Source organism: Anomaloglossus baeobatrachus, chromosome 4 (genome assembly GCF_048569485.1).
Source record: "Anomaloglossus baeobatrachus isolate aAnoBae1 chromosome 4, aAnoBae1.hap1, whole genome shotgun sequence".
In the NCBI taxonomy this organism is placed as follows: Eukaryota; Metazoa; Chordata; class Amphibia; order Anura; family Aromobatidae; genus Anomaloglossus; species Anomaloglossus baeobatrachus.
The window spans coordinates 571,138,723-571,162,181 of record NC_134356.1 but is presented as its reverse complement, the minus strand read 5'-3'; the positions used below and the strand labels follow the sequence as shown (position 1 = coordinate 571,162,181).

Sequence of the window (23,459 nt, the reverse complement as noted above, 5' to 3'; positions counted from 1 at the left end):
ACAGTATTAAGACTTTATTGGATCCCGAAACAATTAACGGCACATAGCACATAACCAGCAAAACACACAAATGTAACAGGCAACAGAGTCTCACCCTGCCGCTGGCTCACCAGGGCTTAGAATGTCCATGCCTCAGAGCTTCCAGGGCTACTTGCGCCAATCCAGCAGCACCCCGCTTTCGGCGGGCACCCACCGAGAATGGAATAACACCAGATTTAGGAAGCTGGCTGAGGTCTGCAAAGTCTGTAGCCAGGTGGCCAAATTGTCCCAACCTGGGTTTCTTCGTTAAGTAGTCTCTGGTATGATGATGTAATCCTGGCAGCCGGAGTCGAAATCCCTAGACTGTAGTTATGGTCTCTAATTGGAATCGGAGTCCCTAGATTGAAGACATGTAGCCAAGTGATCCTCTAGTCGGAGCCAAAGTCCCTAGACCAAATCCACAAGGCATCCTGGTTCTGATCCCCTAGCCAGCTCCTAAGAGCTTAGACTGGATCATACAACATCCATCAACAACCCTTGTGACTCCAAGAAGTCCCTTTTTATAGCCCGAGTCTTCCCTTTTAGGCCATTGGGGTCTTCAAAATTGGTGGATAAGACTGGGCTCTTATTGGCTAGATCTCAAGCCGCATATAAAATATCTCTATTAGTAATAGTCTCTGACAGTGACAAGGGAGAGACAGCCCAGCCACATCACACCTAGCAATACACATCGTAATACAATGGGAGGTTCGCATAATTGATTTATCTGGGTGTCTGGCCTTCATTAGCCAAGGCAATTACATGAGTCAACAAGAGTCTTGTAAAAACAATGAGGGCTTATCACCCCGTCTATAATCAAACTATCTTCATTTCTGGCTGAATTTTAAGAAATTTAACCCATGCTAGGCACTGCGTGTCCATGTCGTCACACCTGCGGACTGCAAGAAGCAGCTGGAGGCAATGCGGGTACGGAGGAGAGATGAGAATATCTTTTATTGTGTGTAAACAACTGCAGTAAAGCCATGACAGCACCGTGCACCGCTGTATAAGACGACCCCCGAGTTTTGAGAAAATTTTCAGGGATTAAAAAGTCGTCTTATACGACGGAAAATACGGTATATGGTAGATACTCTTTAAACTTACGAAATAGACCATTATAGGGTTTAGTGGTCTTTTGGGACCAAATGGGAAAGAAGCAAATGGTTTCCCCATCTATCACACTGGAAAATAACTCTTTGAACTATAACTATCTGGTGTTGCAGCTCAACTCCATTGAAGTGAATAGGGCTGAGCTGCAATACTACAAACAACCTGTAGGCAGGTGGGATGCCGGTTTTAAAAAGAAATCAGCCATATTTTTCTAACTCTATTAATCATTGCATAGTTTGCCATCATTTAAGGTAGAATTGCCCCCTGAAACAATACGTCAGCCATCTCCCCCGACTTTCTCACTTTTAGAGAATTTTAATAAAACCCTAGCAATATAAAGGACTGAGGGTGGCTATTAGTGCGCCCGATGCCTCTGTGCAGCAGTACTAGGTGAGCGGGATGATCCTTTGCTTTCCCTGTTGCTTCCACAGCACAGTAGACCATGAAGGTTACCATATTCTAGGTGGCCATATTAAACAATCTATTATTTGGTGAAACTGAACAAGGAACGTTAGTTTTAGATAACAGAGCATCCCAAACTGGAAAGAAGTCGGCCATGTTTAAAGTTTTCATCCAGTTCTGGGCTCAATAGTCCGGAATAATGAGCTCCGCTCTTTTGCGCAACTACAGGTTGAATATGAATTGCCGAACTCTCATGGGTTCCAGTACCTCCAGGTCAGACATGCTTTTTGGGCTCAGTTCTCTGGTCGTGGGGCTAGATTCTCGTCATTCCCGATAATTGGAATTATTAGATCACAGGGCCCTGGGGGTCTAATCTCTAAATTATACTCATCTCTTATCCGGGCCAAGGCCATAAATAATCCTCTTTCGGTTCTGGGGAAATGGAGGGCCAGGATCCCGGAGTTGGATGATGTAGCTTGGGATGATATTGTTGAATCTCATACTTTAGTGTCTCCTGCAATTAACAACAGACTAATTGAATTATTCCTTATCCACCAAAGCTATATCACACCAGTGAGACTAAACAAGATGAACAGCACGGTTGCGGATGGATGTCCGAGGTGTGGGAGAGATGGGGCGGATTTCTGGCATATGATCTGGGAATGTCATGTTGTTTACTCCTACTGGAGAGAGGTTACAGCTACACTCTCTTCAATATTAGCGAAGACGGTCCCTTTAAGTCCGATTATCTGTTTATTCGGAGTGGTGAACGCGAACTCTTGGTCCCAATTTGAGAACTTGCTATTGAAAAAGGTCCTGTTCTTGGCCCGAAAGGGCATCATACTAAATTGGATGAGCCCTCATTTCCCCCCCTCCAAAGCTTCCTGGATCGCACTTGTGAATGCCATAATTCCATTAGAGCGATTTGTGTTCAAGAATAGGGGCTCTATAAACAAATTTGACAAAATTTGGGGTAGGTGGTTGAAGTCGCCCTTGACTGGGGGCTCTCCCGGTTCCCTGACTACAAATCTACAAGCCCTTCTGTCTTAAAAAATTCTATTTTTTACCGCTACGGCGCATATGCGGACATGAAAGTCCGGCGAGTAGTAATATTTTACGTGCTGGTGGTGTGACTCGGTCCTCTACACCGAGTGTTAATATCTCATGTCGTTATAGAAAATTTTGCCTGCTCTTTTTGATGTTACCTGTGATTGTATACTTTTGGATCATTTAATATTCATCATTATTATCTGTGAACAAATGGCTGAACGGATTGCTGTTATTATGTCATACTTAACCTTCAATAAAACGAGTTTAAAAAAAAGTTTTCATCCAGTGGTCATTAGTACTTGACTGTATATTTTGCATGAAAGTGAATTGGGGTGGGAAGTTGGGTGGAAACAGTGGTCAGATAATAGAGCCATCTGCTGAGGCTTATCTAAGGTGTATGACCAATGCCGGCCACAACGAACCAGAGTAACTTTATACTGCAGACGCAGCATCTTACTGCGAACGTCTCACTCAGTCTATAGCACGTGTGGATACACTTCACAAGTAGACTTAAGTTAGTGCAATCCCACCGGAATGAGAAGACGACGAGGCAGCTGACAGCCTGGAGGGGGTTAATTACCAATGAGGCGTAACTTTAAGTACTGCATAAAAAAAAAAAAAAAGCTTAGAAATTGATAGTTCATTTATCCGGCACGATACCTAATGCACAAGTCATTAAGAGAGATTATTCCTAATGTGCTGTTCACATTAAAAAACATCAAGCGAGACCCTCACCCTCCAAGTCATAAGAGATCATTTGTATCTCCAGGACCTGACAAGTAGCTGGAAGACAGACGGCTAGGGATGAGTACACAGACACAGGTACAGGCGAGACTGAGGATTACAGCGCCGAACAAGGCACCAGACAGCGGAGGAACACATTGTATCCTGCCCCATGGACTGGAGGCCTCAACTCACTGCAGGGGGACAGATCTTAAAGGGACTGTCAGCACAGAAAGACTGTTCAAACCAAGTACAGGCACTCGGTGTACGGTCAGCGGGGCCAAACTTATAAGTGCCCCCTCCCATGTGCTTGTTTTCCCTCTATCTTCACCCCTTCTCCCTTTTCTTTGACAGATCTGTCTTCATAGAGCCCAAGATAGATTGAACACAAGCAGGTGGGAGGGTGCACTCTAATGTTGGGGTACGCCGAGGTGCGTTGATCGCCTGTACTTGTTTTGAACAGTCATTCTTTGCCGACAGAGTCCCTTTAACAATAACAGTATCTACCACACTTCAAAGCTCAGTTAACATGGGATTCGGACTGTTGAAATCCACGTATATTGGAAAAAAGTCAAGAGCTACTTATCCACATAAAATTACTAAACAATTCAGCCAAAATTGACATACGAACAACTTTAATTCTCATGTATGACGATCTTTAAGTGTTTTCCAACCAAAGATATATTTCTGCATTACCTTGCTGCAGATTGCCCAATGCTGACTGGGTGGAACATGCACACTGTCAGCATTCCACCCTGTTGTCTGTGTTATGTGCTACAGGTTGTCATGTGACCACTCATGCAATTGCATTCTTGTGGTCAGGTGCCGACATTTCCTGCTTCTCTCAATGTCTTATTATTATTAGAAGCTAGTTGACAGATGACCGCAAGATTGAACATTTGCCTGTGAGCGGTCACATGATGACCTGTTGTGCAGCCACAAAGCAAAATCCTGACAATATGCATATTGCACACTATCGGGATTTGCCAATTCGCAGGGAAATAGACATTGCAAAAAATATGTTTCCTTGGAAAACCCGTTGAAGAGGTATTAGCATTTTAAAAAGATGGCATCTTACTAGGATATGTTATTTTATGATTTTATGATCACTCAGAGACCCCCACCATTATCAAGAGTAAAGGGGCCACAGTGATGGTGCAGTGCAGCATTCGCTCTAGGTTTTGCCTATAGAGCGAGTGGCTTGAGCAATGCTGTGCAGGAAAAACAGATAAGGGGATGAGAAATGGACATTGACATTATGGAGCACCAATAGGCGGTCACTGAAAAAAGTGATTTAGAAACACTCACATAGGACAACATAGCCTTCATCTCCTCATCACTCCTGACAGTAATGCGGTCACCATCTTCATCTTCATCTACAAAATTAAAAAAACAGAAAAAAATGAATTTAAGAAAAAAAGTTAGAAATGTTTTATTATTATTATTATAATATCACAAATATGGATCTTTGTTAATATATCCATATGTCCAAGGAGAACTTGTGATTGAATGTGGCCCCCACAGCTACAACATCCTCTGGATCTGCATTTGAAGGACAAAAGGCAACGCAGAGTCAGGAGGTCCCCATATACATAGGATTACTGCCTCAACTGCTGGATTTGGACAATTTGTCATTTTTTTTTTATGTGGCAAGTTTTAAAGGGAATCTGTCAGGTGATTTTGGAGTACAATACTAATGTTATCTTTAAATAGGGCTTAGGGAGATCTTTCAGAATTGGTAACTTTTATAGCCATCCCTATTCCTGTTATCTTTTTGTAAGCTCCGTAGAATTCAGTGTGACATAATAGACAGTCAAGCATATGTCCATATAAACTGTATATGCCCTGATCCCCCCTCCCATCTCTCAGTGCTGGTAACAGTGATAGTAAAGGGTACTTCTCACATAGTGAGATCGCTGCTGAGTCTCAGGTTTTGTGACGTACCAGTGACCTCATCCGCGATCTCGCTGTGTGTGACACTAAGCAGCGACCTGGCCCCTGCTGTGAAATCGCTGCTCGTTACACACTGTTCTGGTTCATGTTTTGGTTGTTGGGCTCCCGCAGGGCAGCAAGTATCACTGTGTTTGACACCTTACCCAACAACCTCATTCGCGCCTCACGTAGGCGTGCATCTTCGCTGTTTTCCGCGCCCTCTCTGTTCCGATTGGTGATCGCTACTGCGTTCGGATTGGCCGCTTCCATCCTCTGTTCTGGCTTGTAGATCGCAGTACATTTCAGTACTTTTCCCGGACCGCGTGTAGCAGCAGATCTTAATACAGTCCATTCTGCATCGGGACTGAAGGATGGAAGCGCTATTATGTTGCCTTCTCTAAAGGCAAGGCCACCCAGTCACAACGCAGTTACGACCACCAATCGGAGCAGAGGGGGCGCGGAAAAGGCAATGTAGATGCACGCCTATGTTACTAATCAAGATTTGAATTGTGCTATGTGACAGGGTCCCAGCGACCGCCGTATCGTTGCTGCGTCGTTGGGAAGATCTGACTGTTTGACAGCTCACTAGCGACCCTGTAGCGACGTACCAGCGATCCTGACCAGGCCGTATCGTGGTCAGAATCGCTGGTACGACGTTTAGTGAGACGGTACCCTTAGTCTCAATTGTATTTGCACTGCAGCCCCCACCCATACTCCCTGCACCTCTCAGCAGTGATAGTGAATATACTGGGAGGTGGGGGGGCAGTGAATATGCAAATTGTATTTACATACACTTGACTAGCGGCACTGAATTCTATGGAGCTAACAGGAAGATAACAGGATAAGGTGGAGCTACAGAAAGGTCTCATTAAGCCCTATTTAAAGATAATTGTGTTGTACAACAAAATCACCTGACAGTTTCCCTTTATGGGGTATTCTCATTTTAAAGTAATCAATACATGGAAGACGAAAAAAAAAAAAAAAAAGAAGAAGAAGAGAACTTGCTTCAAAGGGCACCACTGTCATAGAATCAAAGAATGGTAGAGGTGGAAGGACCATCGGGTGCAGGTGTGCAGGTTTTCTTAAATTGTCCCAGCTATATGTTTATTCAGCTTCCGCTTGAAGATTTCCATTGAGGAAGAGCTGTGTGGGTCAATAAGTCCTTGAGAAAGGATCAAAAACCTTTATTGAGTTTTGCTGGGAGCAAAACATCCAGAGTAGCCTGTAGGGAAATGGGCGGCTGCCAGACCTCTCCGAGTCTAATCACTGTCCTTGGGTTCAGTAAACATTCATAGTAGTGAAGAGGGGAAAATGGGAGTAGATGGTCATCACTCAATCCACTGCTGATCCCTTGACTTTTTTGAAGGTGCAGGACAACACAATTCAGAGGCTAACCGTCTCCTTCATCAGGTAGGAAACACCAACTCACCCAAGTTACTTACCTGACGAAGGAGACCATCCATCTTTGAAACGAGTCGTTTTCCTGCACTTTCAATAAAGTTCTTGCACCCAAAGATCCATTCGTTAAATTGAGTGCTGAACAATAACTCTTTTCCACTTGCGATTTCTATGTGCGAGTGTGATCTGATAAAACATCAGATTGCACTCTCACCAGTGTTAATCAATAAGGCAGTATCCTTTTGCCTTTTATTTTCGACACGAATCGTGCTATTGATGCAATCGCAGCATGCTGCATTTGACAGGGAGTCTCAGCCCATGCACCCCCATACAAGCCTATGGGAGCGTGTGAGAGACAGACAGCGGAGGAGATGGGGAGAAAGTGCTCCCTCCCTCTTCTCCGAGGCGGCGATCCGATCGCATCACAGTCGCATGACCCTCGGCTGACGCTCGCAGCAGACGGTCATTAGCATATCACTTCCAATGCTATCACATCGCGGTACGCAAGTGGAAAAGAGCTCTTAAAGTGATGGTATACACACCCAGTGTGCAGAGAACTGCAGCATGTCACCATTCAAGTAAATATGGTCAGTGACATTTGCCATCAGGGCTGGGCCCTGTAGTGCCTCCATTCTCAGGATTGATGGGGATCCCAGACGTCATACCCCTCTGTGATCATACAATGGCATAGCTCAAGGCTTTATAATATGGGAAGACGCTTTACGACTGGAGCTTTAGGTTGTATGAAGAAAACGTCCATAGAAATGTAAAAGGCGTATAAGGGGCCTTTTGCTTCTGCTACTAGTGATCGCAATGTTCATTCTGTTACATTCTCTTCAATGGGAAACATTTAACCAAAGTCACAAAAAATGAAGAATTCTAACGCGATTGGGAAACTCACAAGCATAGTTAGCCCTCGCCTAAAAGAAAGCCCAAATTTTGGAGCAGGAGCTCACAGTTCCAGAACATGTTTTTATCATTATTATTATTTAACGACCTTCAGCTTGATCTCAAGCCATGGCGACTTGATGGATGAAGATGGATCCTATGCAGCCTAGATAGGTCCACCAGGGTCTTCTCCAAAATTATCTTGATAATATCAAGCCATTGGGTTGCTGGTCTTCTGCTTTACATTGTTCCTTCTACTCGTAAAACCATGATGTTCTTCTCCGGTGACTGATCTCTTTGATGATGTGTCCATAGTAGGCAAGTCATATCTTGGTGATCCTTGCTTCGAGTGACATGTCTGGCTTGATTTGTTCCAAAATTGATTTGTCTTCTTGCCCTCCATGGTTTTGGTAACATCATTCTTCAGCACCAAATTTGGAAGGCGCATGCTACCTCCTTTAAGTAATATAAAATGAAGGTAACAGCAGCCTACACTAAGACCACAAATTGCCCCAAAATGGAGAGAAGAGCACAGCACTTACCCCCGAAAATCATACAAATAGAAGAGACCTCATAATCCAGAGTGACCTACTCCAGCAGTGAAGCGACCTCACTGCGGCTCCGGCTCGTGCTTCACAGCTTTCCTATACAAAGAGCTTCACAACCTATTTGTTTTTACGGTTTTAGTCTCCACCAGAAGTTTGTAGGAGCTGCCCAGGAGGTCACCTAATAAAAGCCAGGACATATAAAACAAAGTGATGCAGTAAAAACTTAAATGAAAACTCTCCCAGCGCTGCAGGAAATATTCACAATGGACAAGGACTAATTGATAGAGGAACGCGATGCCGCGGAGAGGTTAACATCCTGTAGATGGTGTACAGACCGGGCGCAGGCTCTGTACCGTATACCGAGGAAACTGTCCTGCCTGACGAACACACCACCGTCCTACAGAGACTTTACAGACGTGGGAGCGTCATGGACAAAAAACAGTGCAGACGATCAATGGAGACGTTCCTCATAGCGAGCAGATTCTCACTTTCATTAATAAAATGGTTTTCTCCAAGATGATTCCTGATTATTTGCTTTATTCAAAATCAAAAATTGATGCTCGGTGGAAAAAAATCTGTAGTGGTTTATGGGAAACCTGCAGAGATATAAAGGGAATCTGTCACCAGGTTTTTACCACCTAATCTGAGAACAGCATAATGTAGAGATAGAGATCCTGATTCCAGCGATGTGTCACTTACTGGGCTGCTTGGTGTAGTTTTGATAAAATCACGGTTTAATCAGCAGTAGATTATCATTAGAGGACTACTTGGTGTGCTACCAGGTAGTCCAGCATATTCATGAGCTCTGTATAACTGCTAGATCTGCAGCACAGAGAACATTGATTTTATCAAAATGACAGCAAACAGCTCAGTAAGTGACACATCGCTGGAATCAGGGGCTCTGTCTCTATATTATGCTGCTCTCAGATGGGGGAGGAAAAACCTGGTGACAGATTCCCTTTAAGATTTCTAGAATATCCTACCAGCGCAGATTTCACCCAGTGTAACACAATGTACTTGGGTAGGTGAAAAGTTGAGCCTGGTTTATACAATTTCCTATGTGTCGCCTTTTTGAACAGGTATTTTTGGGTTGGGATATGCTCAGTTCTAGTTGTGTACATACTGCAAATAGAAATCTTCTAAAAGCCATGGAGTCCGAGGTGAGCCGACCCTCTTGTTTCTCGACTACTGAGTAAAAGGCTAAAATTCTGTTATCTGCAGCTGCCACTAGAGGGAGCTATATGCACTTTTTTTTTTATTTCTTTTTTTTTTTTTTACAAAAACATCAATTTAGTTTTATTGGGGGTAACTTAAATGGATACTCCAGGATTTTGAAAAGGATGATAAAGTGAAATTGAAATAAAGTATAAAAATAACCAGTTCAGACCTTGTAGGAGCTGAAATGTTGCCCCATGCTGTGAGGGGAATAAGACTAATAAAAAACTAAAGGCCCCATTACACGCAACAACATCTCTAACGAGAGGTTGTTGGGGGGTCATGGAATTCGTGACGCACAACCGTCCTCGTTAGCGACGTCCTTGCGTGTGACACGTATGAGTGACCGCTAACGATCAGAAATACTCACCTAATCATTGATCGTTGACACGTCGTCCATTTTCCAAATGTCGTTCCTTGTTCTGGACGCAGGTTGTTCGTCGTTCCTGAGGCAGCACACATTGCTACGTGTGACACCCCACAAAGGACGAACAACACCGTCCCTGCGTCCTCCGGCAACGAGGTGGGCGTGACTTTCATGCGGCTGCTCTCCACCCCTCCGCTTCTATTGGACGCCTGCCGTGTGATGTCGCTGTGACGCCGCACGAACCTCCACCTTAGAAAAGAGGCTGTTCGCCGGCTACAGCGACATCGCTGGGAAGGTAAGTCCGTGTGACGGCAGTGATTTGCCCGTGACGCACAAACGACGGGGGCGGTTACTTTCAAGAGCCCCCGTGTAAAGCCCCCTTTACAGTTTCAAGTGTTGCAGTCTTTTTGTTATCTCCCCATTTCATTCCCTTATTACTCCAGAGCCAACATCTGATAGTCCTCTGCCGTCACAGTTTACTTCCCTGCAGCTGTGTAGTCACATACATCCACATAACCGCTGCAGCCAATCACTGTGCAGTCGTATGCTCCCATGTGACAATAACTACAGAGAACTAAGCAGTAGACAGGATTTTCTCACCTAAATATGTAAGAAAAAAAAGATCTACAAATCTTAAGGGTTATTCTCATCTTTCTTTTTTATGGACGAGATTGGGATCACTGCCTGTAGTTCCTGGCCACCAGAGGAAGGGATGCAAAAACAGCCAAATGTAGCTGTGCTGGATTGCATAACTTCCATAGAAATTAATGGGAATTATGGCAAAACTTTCTGTAACTCTCGTTCGTTTTTATGTGATTGACACAGCTTGCATAGCGCAGCTTTAAATGAATATACATTTACTGTATATACTGTGAGAATACAATCCATTCTATTCCTATAGAAACCATCTTGTCTTATAATTGAATGATGTCAAAGGGCTCAACTAACACTGATGGGCGGGGAAGTTACACATTTCTACACACACCCCTGCGGCTCTTATTGGTGCATAGTTCAAAGGAGTTATTTCTTTGTTTGAGGTACTATATAAACTGGTCACATGATGTAATAAAGCAGAAACTTTCAGTACACCACAAAGCGCGTGCGCTGTAATGATTTCCCGAGCGCTCGTATAACAAATTTGAATAATTTGGAGTTCCAATGGCATAGAAGCAGTGTATTTCACTCACAATACAAATGTACAAGACATCCAGTGAGATAAAATGCCCTTTCCCTTTGGGGGTTGGGTCAGATTATTACGGTCACCCCCATACAGGGTATGAGGTGCCCTTTAAAGTGCTATTGAACCATAATGGATCGAATTGGTAAAAATGGCCTGTATTAAGGGAGTCTGCCAGCCCAAACTCACAGTATAAACGCACCTTTTGTGTTCTACTCGCTGCCTCTATTCTGCAGCAACTGAAGTTCAATCCTATATGTTTATTAGGTACTTGGTGCACCCTGGGTGTGGCCAGGGGGGCCCACTGCACCTCTCTGGCCACTGAATTTGAATGTCCCCGCCTTCCTCACTGGTGATTGACAGGACTCTCACTAAACAAAAACCCCTAGAAACATACTTTTACTTAATAAAAATTAAAAACAGGTATAGACAAACACATTGATACACAAATTTGTATACACGGTTCCAGTTCCTATGGGCAGAGAAATGGAAGGGGACAGGCGCTCTTTTACCTATATATTTCCCGTCGTGACCGCGGAGGCTGGCACTCTAGTATAATGGGATATGTTGCCCCCACTCAATGTCGGCTATCCCTATACATCTCTATACTCGACTAAGCCAGCGCCCTTGCCAGCATTATTATGTGAAGGGATATACTAGAAAGGATAAAGGTGTCACCGCCAAAAAAGATAACCAAGAATGGTACAGGGGTAGATCTAGTGGATCAGATTGTCCAATGTTAGGATAAACAAGATGGAAGGATAACCGCAATATGCATAAGGGATATATAGGGCTAGCCGACGTTGAGTGGGGGTGCCATATTGCACTATACTGGGGTGCCAACCTCCGCGTCAGGAAGGGAAATATATAGGTAAAAGAGCCCCTGTTCCCTTCCCTTTCTCTACCCATAGGTAACTGGAACCTTCAGACACGTTTGTGTATCAATGTGTTTATGTCTAGAAGTGTTTATAATTTATATTAAATCAATACATGTTTTTATGGTTTTTTGATTAGTGAAAGACATTTAAGAGCCCCCAATTAAAATTCTACAGTGGTTCTACAATGATTAACAGGATTGGCTTTCCTGGAGCGCTCAGTGTCTGCAGAGAGCGCTCAGGCAATGTAGTGCTGTCAATCACCAGTGAAGGAGGTGGGGACATTCAGAATGAGCGGGCAGAGCGGTGCCCGAGCCTCATGGTCATTCCCAGGGTGCACCAAGTACCCTAAGACACATATAAGATTATACATCAGTTTCTGCAGAATGGTGCAGCGATTAGAACATTAATGTGATTTTATATGGGTTGTATCCCTCACAAGGGGGTGTACTTACTTTATACTGCTAGTTTGGGCTGACAGACTCATGTCAACACCAGAGCTTTTATAAGAATTCCTATAATGAAGATAATAATTTTCTCACATTCAAATGCTGTCGTTGTCGCATCCGGGAGAACCTGGCCAATCACATCCTGGAAAAAGGGAAAGAAATAATGAGTCAGTAAGATGGACGAAAGAGCTTACACTTTATTTCCTCTACAGAGACCCGGTCACTACTCCAGACGGGGAGAAGAAATACACGTCTCCTCCAAGACATAGCAATTCTGGGAAAGGTTTGCTTAGGTTTATGCATTAACTCCAAAGACATACAGATAGGGACTATATATTGTGATCCCCAATGGGGACAGTGTTGCCAATGTATGTAAAGTGCTGTGGAATAGCGCTATATAAATGAATAAATATTATTTCTTAAATTGTTATTCTGTTAAAATTGAACAGTCTCAAGGTATAAATGGCCACTTCTTGGGTAGTCACGAATACAGCTCCCACAGAGGAGGAGTCGCCCAGCCTTCCCAAAATGCTGAACAGCAACTTAAAAGGCTTGTCAAGGACTTTACATTGATGTACTTAGCATAGGTCATCAATGTCTGATCGGTGGGTGACACCCGCCTCCCTCCCCCCCCCCCCGCCGATCAGCTATTCCTGGTGCTGGCGGTCAGTTGCGGCGCTCCATAGCTTCGTTATCTGTGTAGGGGATGCTGCTGATTACAGCTTATCTGTCACCTATAAGAATCAATAAGGGCGGATGTGTAGGACGCAGCCCCCCACTATTCGGCAGGCTGAGGTGTGCAGCTCTGGATGCCGCTGGGGACAGCTGAATAGTGGGGGGCCGGGTGTTGCATCCCAACAATCACACCCTGTGGCTATCAGTGTTAAAGTCCCAGACAATCCCTTTAAGCTATGCTCACAAGTCCATTTGGAAGTTTCTTTTTAGGAGTAGACAAACCAAATTCCTGCCCAAACTGGACCCGCTTGCTAACTGATGAAAATGGAGGCAGAGGACCCCGCTGATTAATAGGAGCGGGTGCGTCTGGGTTCCCTTGTTTGTCAGGGTTTAAAATAGAAGATAAAGTTCTCCATGGTGCGCCTTTTTTGGTTCTAAAACAGTCTCTTACCGCAATCAGGATGGACCCCACATAATAATCACTGGGGTCCTCTGCATCATATGGAGCGTGCAATGAACACATCCTGGGCATGAATTCTGCTTGTCTGTTAAAGTGGAGCAAACCAACTGGACTCCTAAATAGAAGTGTGACCGGAGCCATAGTGGCCAATCATCCGCCTCATCTATACGGCGACATCTTCAGGCCGGTCATACGTCTGCGTTAGGACTGCAATGAAGGAACTGACCGCGGGTCTCATGATTGCGGGGTGATTAACTGCCATGCCGCCCAGGGCCTGCTAAAGTCACCATCGCCCTCCATCACCGCCGTCTCGGTCCTCCTATAAAACCTGGCCTGTGGGCCTCATAAAGGGAATGTTAAATTCATCATAGTATATAGCAATTTATATGGGTTGTATATATATACGTCCAGTCTCCATACAGCTATACTGGGGGGGGGGGTGGGAAAGGATTATGGATCTTGGGACGAGAGGATGAAAGAGAAAAAAAAAAAATAAGTGAAGAACAGACGATCCTGAAAGGGTTAATGAACCGAACTTGGAGAATGACCTGTATATTTCTGGAGTTGGCACTGATGTGAAGGGAATTGGTTGCAACTGATGTGGACGGCACGGATTTGGTAGGCACGGATAAATTAAGCACTTGTTGGTAGTGATATGGAGAGCACTGGTTGGCACTGATGAGGAAGGCACTGGTTGGCACTGATATGTGCAGAGTACTGATATGTGGAGGGCACTGGTACTTGGCAACCAGTGCTCTTCATATGTGGGGGGCACTGATATGTGGAGGGCACTTGTTGGCACTGGTGTGGGAGGGGGGCACTGATGTGGAGGGCACTGGTTGGCACCAATATGTGGATAGCACTGGTGTGGGGGGCACTGATGTTGGGAACACTGGTTGGCACTATGTGGAGGGCACTGGTTGGCACCAATATGTGGATACCACTGGTGTGGAGGGCACTGGGTGGCACAGATGGCACTCTGGCAGTAACAGCCACCCTGCATCTGTATGTAGAGGATGGAGAAATGCCCGGACCCTGCAGCTCCAGCAGTGGGTGACGTCACTGTGACGTCAGCAGGGACACCCGGAGAGGTCCTGGGGCCTTTCTTACCAGGATGTCCCGAAACAGCAGCTGTGTGGCCGGCTGCACGGTCCAGTCCACGGCGCCACCGTCAGGAATGCGGATCCGGATGACCAAGGCCTGGCTGTCCATGTCCTGAGGGTGCTCGTAGCCAAGTAGCAGCATCCCGGCCCGGGCCGGGTTACATCGTACGGGGGCTCAGGGAATACAGTGAGACTGGCGGAACCAAATAGTCGTGCGCCGGAAGATCGGGGAAGAAAAGGGCAACGGACACGTCGCCATATTTAGAGAGGGAAAATCGTCATTAGACCGTACATGCGCCATATTTGTCACTGGCAGCTGGTACTCAGCTGCTTTATCATATTCCGCTATTAATTTTACATTCGTCTCCACTGAATACAGATCCCAACACACAACACTGCAATGGAGTTCTTAAGAACTAATCCAGTGAGCTCTTTTTATGTTTGTTGCACAGTGGAGCTTTATAGGGGTTGTGTTGTCATCCAGCTTTTTTCACAGCCCCAAAAGACAAATCTCCCCAGTGAGGGGGCTCAGCACGCTGCTGTATGGTGCCATACTTTGGTGCCACTTAGGCTGCTTTCACAATTGCGTTCAGCGCAATCCGCCGCTATGGAGAATAGCGCAGTCCGTTAACGCACTATGCTATTCTCCATAGACTTGTATTGACGCAAGATTCTGCGTTGCATCCGCTGGACGACGCTGAGTGGTTATTTTGATGCAGCGTCGAGCGGAGGGAACGTTGCATGTAGCGTTTTTTGGGTCATTAAAATAACACACTTTGACGGATTCCGTTAGAATCCGCCAAGGTGTCTAATAATCGTCTATGGGGGCAGATACCACCGCAATGCACTAAGCGGCGGAATCCGCTGACGGATTCCATCATGTTCTACTGCGCATGTCCAGCAGAATAATCTAAATCATTTAAAATCACTCCTGGTCTCTCTCCCCCCTCTCACCCCCTCTCTCATACTCACCGATCACCGGCGCGGCACAGCTGTCACACTGCTCTGGCGGCTTCTCCTGCTTTTGAAAATGCTGGCCGCTCATTATTCCATCTCATATTCACTGCTTTCCCCGCCTACTAATGCCTATGATTGGTTGCAGTCAGACACGCCCTCACGCTGAGTGACAGCTGTCTCACTGCAACCAATCACGGCCGCCGATGGGCGGGTCTATATTGTGCAGTACAATAAATAAATAATTAAAAAAAAACGACGTGCGGTCCCCCCCAATTTTGATACCAGCCAAGTTAAAGCCACACGGCTGAAGGCTGGTATTCTCAGGATGGAGAGCCCCACATTATGGGGAGCCCCCAGCCTAAAAATATCAGTCAGCAGCCGCCCGAAATTGCCGCATCCATTAGATGCGACAGTCCCGGGACTCTACCCGGCTCATCCTGAATTGCCCTGGTGCGGTGGCAATTGAGGTAATAAGGAGTTAATGGCAGCCCATAGCTGCCACTAAGTCCTAGGTTAATCATGGCAGGCATCTATGAGACACATTCCATGATTAACCTGTAAGTGAAAGTAAATAAACACATACACCCGAAAAAATACTTTATTTGGAATAAAAGACAAAAAAACACCCTCTTTCACCACTTTATTAAAATCCCCAAATACCCCTCCAGGTCTGGCGTAATCCACACGAGGTCCCGCGACGCATCCAGCTCTGCTACAGGAAGCTGACAGGAGCGGCAGTAGAACACCGCCGCTCACTGTGAGCTCCATGCAGCAACTGAAGGGAGTAGAGCTGTCAGCGGGGACGTCACTGAGGTAATGCCTGTGTGTGTGCGGTGATGATAGGTGCGGTAGTGCCTGCGTGTGCGGTAACGATGGGTGCAGGAAGTGCCTGCGTGTGCGGTGATGATGGGTGCGGTAGTGCCTGTGTGTGTGATGATGATGAGTGCAATAGTGCCTGCGTGTGCGGTGATGATGGGAGTGGTAGTGCCGGGATGTGTGTGATGATGATGAGTGCGGTAGTGCCTGCGTGTGCGGTGATGATAGGGGCGCTAGTGCCGGGATGTGGGTGATGATTATGAGTGTGGTAGTGCCTGCGTGTGCGGTGATGATGGGGGTAGTAGTGCCGGGATGTGTGTGATGATGATGAGTGCGGTAGTGCCTGCGTGTGCGGTAATGATGGGCTCTCTCTCTCTCGCGGCTATAAAACGTAACGTAACGCGTTATTTCCCAGGAATCCGTTACCTTTATTATAACACTATTTGCAAGGCATCCGTCACATGCGTCACACAACGCAATGCAACGGATGCCGTTCAAGTGTGAAAGTAGCCTCATTTCACACTTGTGTTCAACGGCATTAAACCTGGGAGTCCCAGGACTGTCGCATCTAATGGATGCGGCAATTCCGGGTGGCTTCTGACTGATATTTTTAGGCTGGGGGGCTCCCCATAACGTGGGGCTCCCCATCCTGAGAATACTAGCCTTCAGCCGTGTGGCTTTACCCTGGCTGGTATCAAAATTTGGGGCGACCGCACGTCGTTTTTTTAATTATTTATTTATTTATTGTACTGCACGATATAGACTCGCCCACCGGCGGCTGTGATTGGTTGCAGTGAGACAGCTGTCACTCAGCGTGGGGGGCGTGTCTGACTGCAACCAATCATAGGCGCCGGTGGGCGGAGAAAGCAGTGAATACGATGGAATAATGAGCGGTCAGTATTTTCAAAAGTAGGAGAAGCCGCCAGAGGAGTGTGACAGCTGTGCAGCCCCGCGCCGGTGATCGGTGAGTATGAGAGAGGGAGTGAGAGGGGGAAGAGAGACCAGGAGTGATTTTAAATGATTTAGATCGTTCTGCTGGACATGCTGAGCATGCGCAGTAGAACGTGATGGAATCCGTCAGCGGATTCCGCCGCTTAGTGCATTGAGGAATCCGCCCCCCTAGACAATCATGAGATACCTTGGCAGATTCTAACGGAATCCGTCAAGGTGCGTTATTTTAACGACTCAAAAAACGCTACATGCAGCGTTCCCTCCGCCCGACGCTGCGTCAAAATAACGACGCAGCGTCGTCCAGTGGATGCAACACAGAATCTTGTGTTACGGTGCGTCGTCAATACAAGTCTATGGAGAATAGCGCAGTGCGTTAACGAACTGCGCTATTCTCCATAGCGGTGGATTGCGCTGAACGCAAGTGTGAAAGCAGCCTTACTTGATACTGATTCCTCACATCAAGTCAAAAGTCTGCAAATGTGGTAAAAAAAAGTGATAAAAAAAAATACATGAAATTAGAAAACATTACAAAGTATAGATTTCAGAAGAGGATTTCAGTCCACATTGAATTATTTCATCTAAAAAAGAAAAGAAAAGAAAAAAAAACTCAGTGTGAACATATTCTAAGGGTCTGTTCACGTTGCCTTTCTCTGGAGTGTATTTTCAGAAGGTCCCCTATTAAAAAACACCAGGAAAAAATGCTCACAAAATAATCTTGCTATTCATTTTTATGGTCATTTGAGGGTTGCATTTTTTAAGGCTTCAGGTCTACAAAAACTCCACGTGGTTAAAGGGGCGATCTGGGACATTCTTTTTTTTTTACTGTGTCGAAAAGCGAATAGGCAGTTAATGTTGTTAACAGTACAGGAGTACAAACCCAAAGTCATCATCACTACATGAATAAATCACCAGAGCCATCGACAGTGCATAAAAACAGCACCAGAACCATCATCAGAAAATATAATAGGTCACTGGAACAAATATTAGTACATGAATATATCACCAGAACCACCATCAGGAGATAAATGCATCACCAGAACCCCTATCAATACAAATAAGCATCACCAGAATCTCCATTAGTACATGAAGCACTATCAATATATAAATACAACACCAGTACCGTCGTCAGTACAGGAATACATCACCAAAATTACACACCTCCCAACTTTTGAAGAAAGGAAAGACGGACAAAGGCTGCGGCGCGCACAGTGCACCATGGCAAATTTTGACCACGACCCTAGCCACACCTATTTGAAAGTAAGGATCATTCAGCAGATGCCCTGAACTGTTCATTCATAGTCATAGCAAGCAGAATTTTCTTATATTTATATGTGTCACTATATGACATGTTGCTTATTTGTGCCTATAAGGCCGTGTTCACACGTTGCATAAATTCTGGTTTTTTGTTTCTGCCACTGTCTACACCAAACTACATAATCCATTTTTGCTGCATTTTTTATCCTTTCCTCCATTATTTATTAATAATAATAGTAATAATAATAATTGTCCAAGAAAAGTGGATGTGACATCATGAAATTTCTGCCCCTTTTGCGTCTAAAGACGCCGCTGAACTGTGCGGTTTTGGTGTTTGTTTTCTTTATAAGCTTCAGGATTCACATCTGCACCAAACATGTATCAAATAAAGGGGACAATGCATAAAAATACTGCAAACACGCAATAATCAGAGAAGGTTGGTATTGCGCTCGTGGTGCGGACACCTGCAGAAAAAACGCATTTACGCTATGTGAGAACACGACCTCAGCAATACATTTTTATTACATTTTTTATAGGTTTTAATAAAGAAAAATAATAAATTGCACCATTTTTTTTCCGCCATTTATCAATCTCCATAAATAATCTGATCACTGTTTTGTTCAGGTCGTTACGATTACAGGGAGACCAAATATGTCCATGTTATTTGCTGATTTGTGATGTTTATTATTTTATAAATAAAGTGTAATAAAATGACATTATTCTATTTTGTTTTATTATTTTTAGTCATTTTATTAGAAGAAAAAAAAAATCTATTTTCCTCTCCCTCTAGAATACAGGACTTAGACACGCTGCTCTGTACAATGGAGCTCTATGTCCTGTGTAATCTGCTGTGTAATCAGAGGCTGCATTGTAAGTTCATCTATCCTCCCTCCCTCCCTTACTTCATAATTGCTTGTGGTTCAGCAGCTAGAAAAGCTAGGAGGGCTGTGGGACGCATGTTTGAAAGTGGCTGGTTTGAATCCAAGGTGGTGAAAATAAATAATTTTTTTTTATATATGTTTGTATTTTTTTCCCCTCATTTTTTTATAGTAGTTTTATGGGAACAAATGAATCTGACTCTTTCACATACAAAGAGATGCAGTATCTATCTATCTATCTATCTATCTATCTATCTATCTATCATGTATCATCTATCTATCATGTATCGTATCATGTATGTATCTATTATCTATCCCTCTATCTATCCCTCCATCTATCTATCTATCTGTCTATCTATCCATCCATCTATCCATGTATCCATCTATCCATGTATCCATCTATCTATCTATCTATCTATCCATCCATGTATCTATCTATCCATCCATCAATGTATCTATTTATACATCTATCTATCTATCTATCTATCTATCTATCTATCTATCTATCTATCTATTTATCTATCTATCTATCTATCTATCCATGTATCCATCCATCTATCTATGTATCCATCTATCTATTCATGTATCCATCTATCTATGTATCTATCCATGTAACCATGTATCTGTCTGTCTGTCTGTCTATCTATCTATCCATGTATCCATTCATCCATCCATCCATCCATCCATCCATCCATCCATCCATCCATCCATCCATCCATCCTTGTAGCAGAATAATCTGCTTCTGTTTCTCTACTGCAATACAGAGGTCAAGATTGCCAAATCTCCCTATGTTTTGTAATAGAGGCAGTAGCTCACTGGTAGAGTTGCTGCCTATAGACTAATGAGTTCATGAGTTCAGTCTCGCAGAATCCAGGACGGTTAGGAGGTATGGAATTACCATCAGTACATGAATATATCATTCACCAAGCTTAGTACAGGCCCATATACATTTGTATCTCATGAACCTATCCCATGAACTCCATGAAGGTCCTTAACAATGATGAGATGCAGCGGTTTTCAGTTGCTGTTTGTGGGCCTTTCTGTCTGAAGTTTAGTCTTTAACAAGTGAAATGCGGCTCTATTGGGTTCAGATCAGGTGACTGACTCGGCCATTCAAGAATATTCCCCTCCTTTGCTTTAATATACTGCTGGGTTGCTTGGGTCATTATCCATCTGTTGTAATAATACCAACAGGTACACAGGAGAGATGTAGAGCTTCTAAGTTTAATGCGGTGTCTGCAAACTAGATGTCATTAGTATCTATACAAGGAGGTAGCAGAATGGTTGTACACACTGAGAGTCAGAGCCAGGAGGTCATGTCAGTGCAAAGGAGGAAGAGAAGCTGAAGTCACGTGGAAGCCTAAGATCGGTAGCCGGGAGGTAACGTCAGATACAGATGGGGAGTAGAACTGTAGTCAGAGAGCAAGCCAGGGTCAGAAGCTGAAGGGGAACGTCAGTACAAAAGGGGGGAAGTGGGACTGAGGGGTCAAGACAAGCAGAGGGTCAGGAAGTCTGGGAGCACAGACAAGACATATGGAGTAGTAGACAGGGAGAGGAGTTGGGGTAGCGGGACGAGGATCAGAATGAACTCATGGGAACCAGAAGCGCACACTGCAAAGCAGGAACTATCACTGGTGAAGTTCAGGTGTAAACAGCCCAAAGATAAAGCAAGGTGATTACTGGAAAGAGGCACTAAACAAGCCCCACATATCGGCAAGGACCCGGAGAATATAAACAACCGAGTAATTGTCAAAAGCCAATGGCTCTGCAAGGAGCAGAGCCAAAGATGAATTGTGACATCTGTTTTATGAAACACTGACCATTAGTTTGGCTGGATTTGAGCACACAGTATGTCTTTGAAAACCCCAAAATTCATCCGGCTGCTTCTGTCCTATGTCACATTATCAATAAACACTATGGACCCAGTGCCAATGGTAGTCACGCATGCCCGGCCATCACACTGCCTCTGCCATGTTTTACAAATGATGTGGTATGCTTTGAATCATGAACTGTACCATACATTCCCCATACTTTTTTTTCCCATCATTCTAGTAAAGGTTGATCTTGGTTTCATCTGTCCAAAGAATGTTCTTCCAGAACTGTGCTGGTTTTTTAAGATTTTTTTTTTTTAGCAAAGTCCAATCTAGCCTTCTAATTCTTGAGGCTTAAGAGTGTCTTGCACCGTGCAGTGAACCCTCTTGTATTTTCTTTCATGCAGTCTTCTCTTTATGGTAGATTTGGATATTGCTACGCCTACATCCTGGAGAGTGTTGTTCACTTGGTTGGAAGTTGTGAAGGGGCTTCTCTTCACCATGGTAATTCTGCGATCATCCACCACTGTTGTCTTCAGGGGGCGTCCAGGTCTTTTTTCATTGTTGAGGGCCACCAGTTCTTTCTTTCTCAGGATGTACCAAACTGTATATTTAGCCACTCCTAATTTTGTAGCAATTTCTCAGATGTTTTTTTTTCCAGTGTTTGCAGATGAAGGATGGCTTGTTTCACCTGTATGGAGAGCTCCTTTAACCACATGTTTACTGCTCAGCATAAAACTTCAACATGCAAACACCACACCTCAGATGAACTCCAGGCCTTGTATGTGCTTAATTGAGAATGAAATAACAAAGGAATTGCCCACACCTGCCCATGAAATAGCCTTAGTCAATTGTCCAATTACTTTTGCGCCCTTTTGTTACCAGGGTGGCACATGTAAAGGAGCTGAAACTCCAAAACTCTTCATCAAATTTTAATGTGGCTACCCTCAAATGAAAGCTAAAAGTCTGGACTCTGGACTAAAAGTCCGTGTCCATTATATAACCATAACTTGAATGTTTCAGTAAGGCTGCTTTCACACATCCGGTTTTTGCTGTGCGGCAAAATCCGGCTCTTTGCAGAAAAAACGCAACCATTTTTTTTTGCCGCAGGTTGCGTTTTTTCCGCTCAGACTTTCATTAGTGCCGGATTGTGCCGCATGGCCTTGCGTTCGGTCCGGTTTTTGCCGGATGCGGCATATTTAGCCGGATGGAATGTTGGCTGGCACTTTTTTTGTCCGGCAAAAAAAAAACGCATCGCGCCGCATCCGGCCAATGCGGCGCTTTTACCAATGCATGCCTATGGACCCCGGATGTGGCGCGATGCGGCAAAAACTGCATCCGGCCGCCGCATGCGTTTTTTACACTGCGCATGCTCAGTAGCGTGCTGCAACCGGCAAAAAACAGACGGTCCGCATGTAAAAACTTATGCAAAGGATGCGGTTTTTTTCGCCGCATCCGTTGCATAGGTTTTAGAGCTGGATTTAGCCACAAAAACCGGATGTGTGAAAGCAGCCTAAACAGGTAAAAACAACTACATTTGTGTCAGTGTCCAAATATATATATATATGGACCTAACCGTATGTGAATTTTTTATTTTACAATTATTTTTTTTTTCAATTTTAAAAAAGGGGGGATTTGAACTTTTAGGGGTTTTTTCAGATTTTTTTTTAAACTTTTTTTTTTTACATTTTTGTATTTATTTTACTAGTCCCCATAGGGGACTTTATCACTCCACTGTCCAATCGCTACTCCTGATCAGAGTGATGCTGAAGCATCGCTCTGATCAGGGGAAATGCTGCTCTCCTGTGAGTGCTGGGGCTCTTCCAGCATTCACTGGAAACACGTGATGGCAGTGACAGGGGTCATCATCTGAACCCATGCTGCCATGCCAAACTATTGGCGGACGATGGCGGCAAGGAACAGCGAGATCTCCGCCGGAGTGCATTAGATTGCACTGTCAGAGTTTCACAGAGCAATATAAGGGGTTAAAAGGCGTGGGTGGATCTCCGATACACCCACGCCTGTTAGCTTCAAATGTCTGTTGGTCAAATCAGAAGACTTGTGCAGAGATGACAGCAAGCCCGTGGTAATGGACAGAAACGGCTAAGGATGTACCAGTATGTCCTTGGTTGTGAATGGGGTTAATCTCTATTTTGCTTCCTTTTAACTTTTTTTTTTAATGACACATAGTCAGTATAAACGAGTAAACATTTATATCCAGGCACTTTAGAGGTAACATTTTCTCTGAGTAGATTATTTATTTTCGACGCCATCTTTTCCAGATCCCATGGTGACTTTTCACATCCACAGCTCTTTTTTGCGTAATTCCATCTTCTCCATTCTTCTCCAGCACTTCCTGACACAGTGCACTTAAAAATCAGAGTGATATAAAAATGCCCTCT

The 23,459-nt window shown here is 44.5% G+C and overlaps 1 protein-coding gene across 1 annotated transcript in view; it reads right to left on the bottom strand.

Annotated features, from left to right (window-relative positions):
* Nucleotides 1-14,600, bottom strand: part of MAP2K5 (mitogen-activated protein kinase kinase 5) — a 217,208-nt gene extending 202,608 nt beyond the window's left edge. Inside the window, exons 1-3 of the mRNA XM_075346067.1 lie at nt 14,398-14,600; nt 12,246-12,294; nt 4,612-4,679 (exon numbers count right to left, since the gene is read on the bottom strand). Coding sequence (XP_075202182.1) covers nt 4,612-4,679; nt 12,246-12,294; nt 14,398-14,532 — 252 coding nt within the window. The 5' untranslated portion in view covers nt 14,533-14,600. The remainder of the gene's footprint in view (nt 1-4,611; nt 4,680-12,245; nt 12,295-14,397) is intronic.
* Between the last annotated feature and the right edge of the window lie 8,859 nt (nt 14,601-23,459).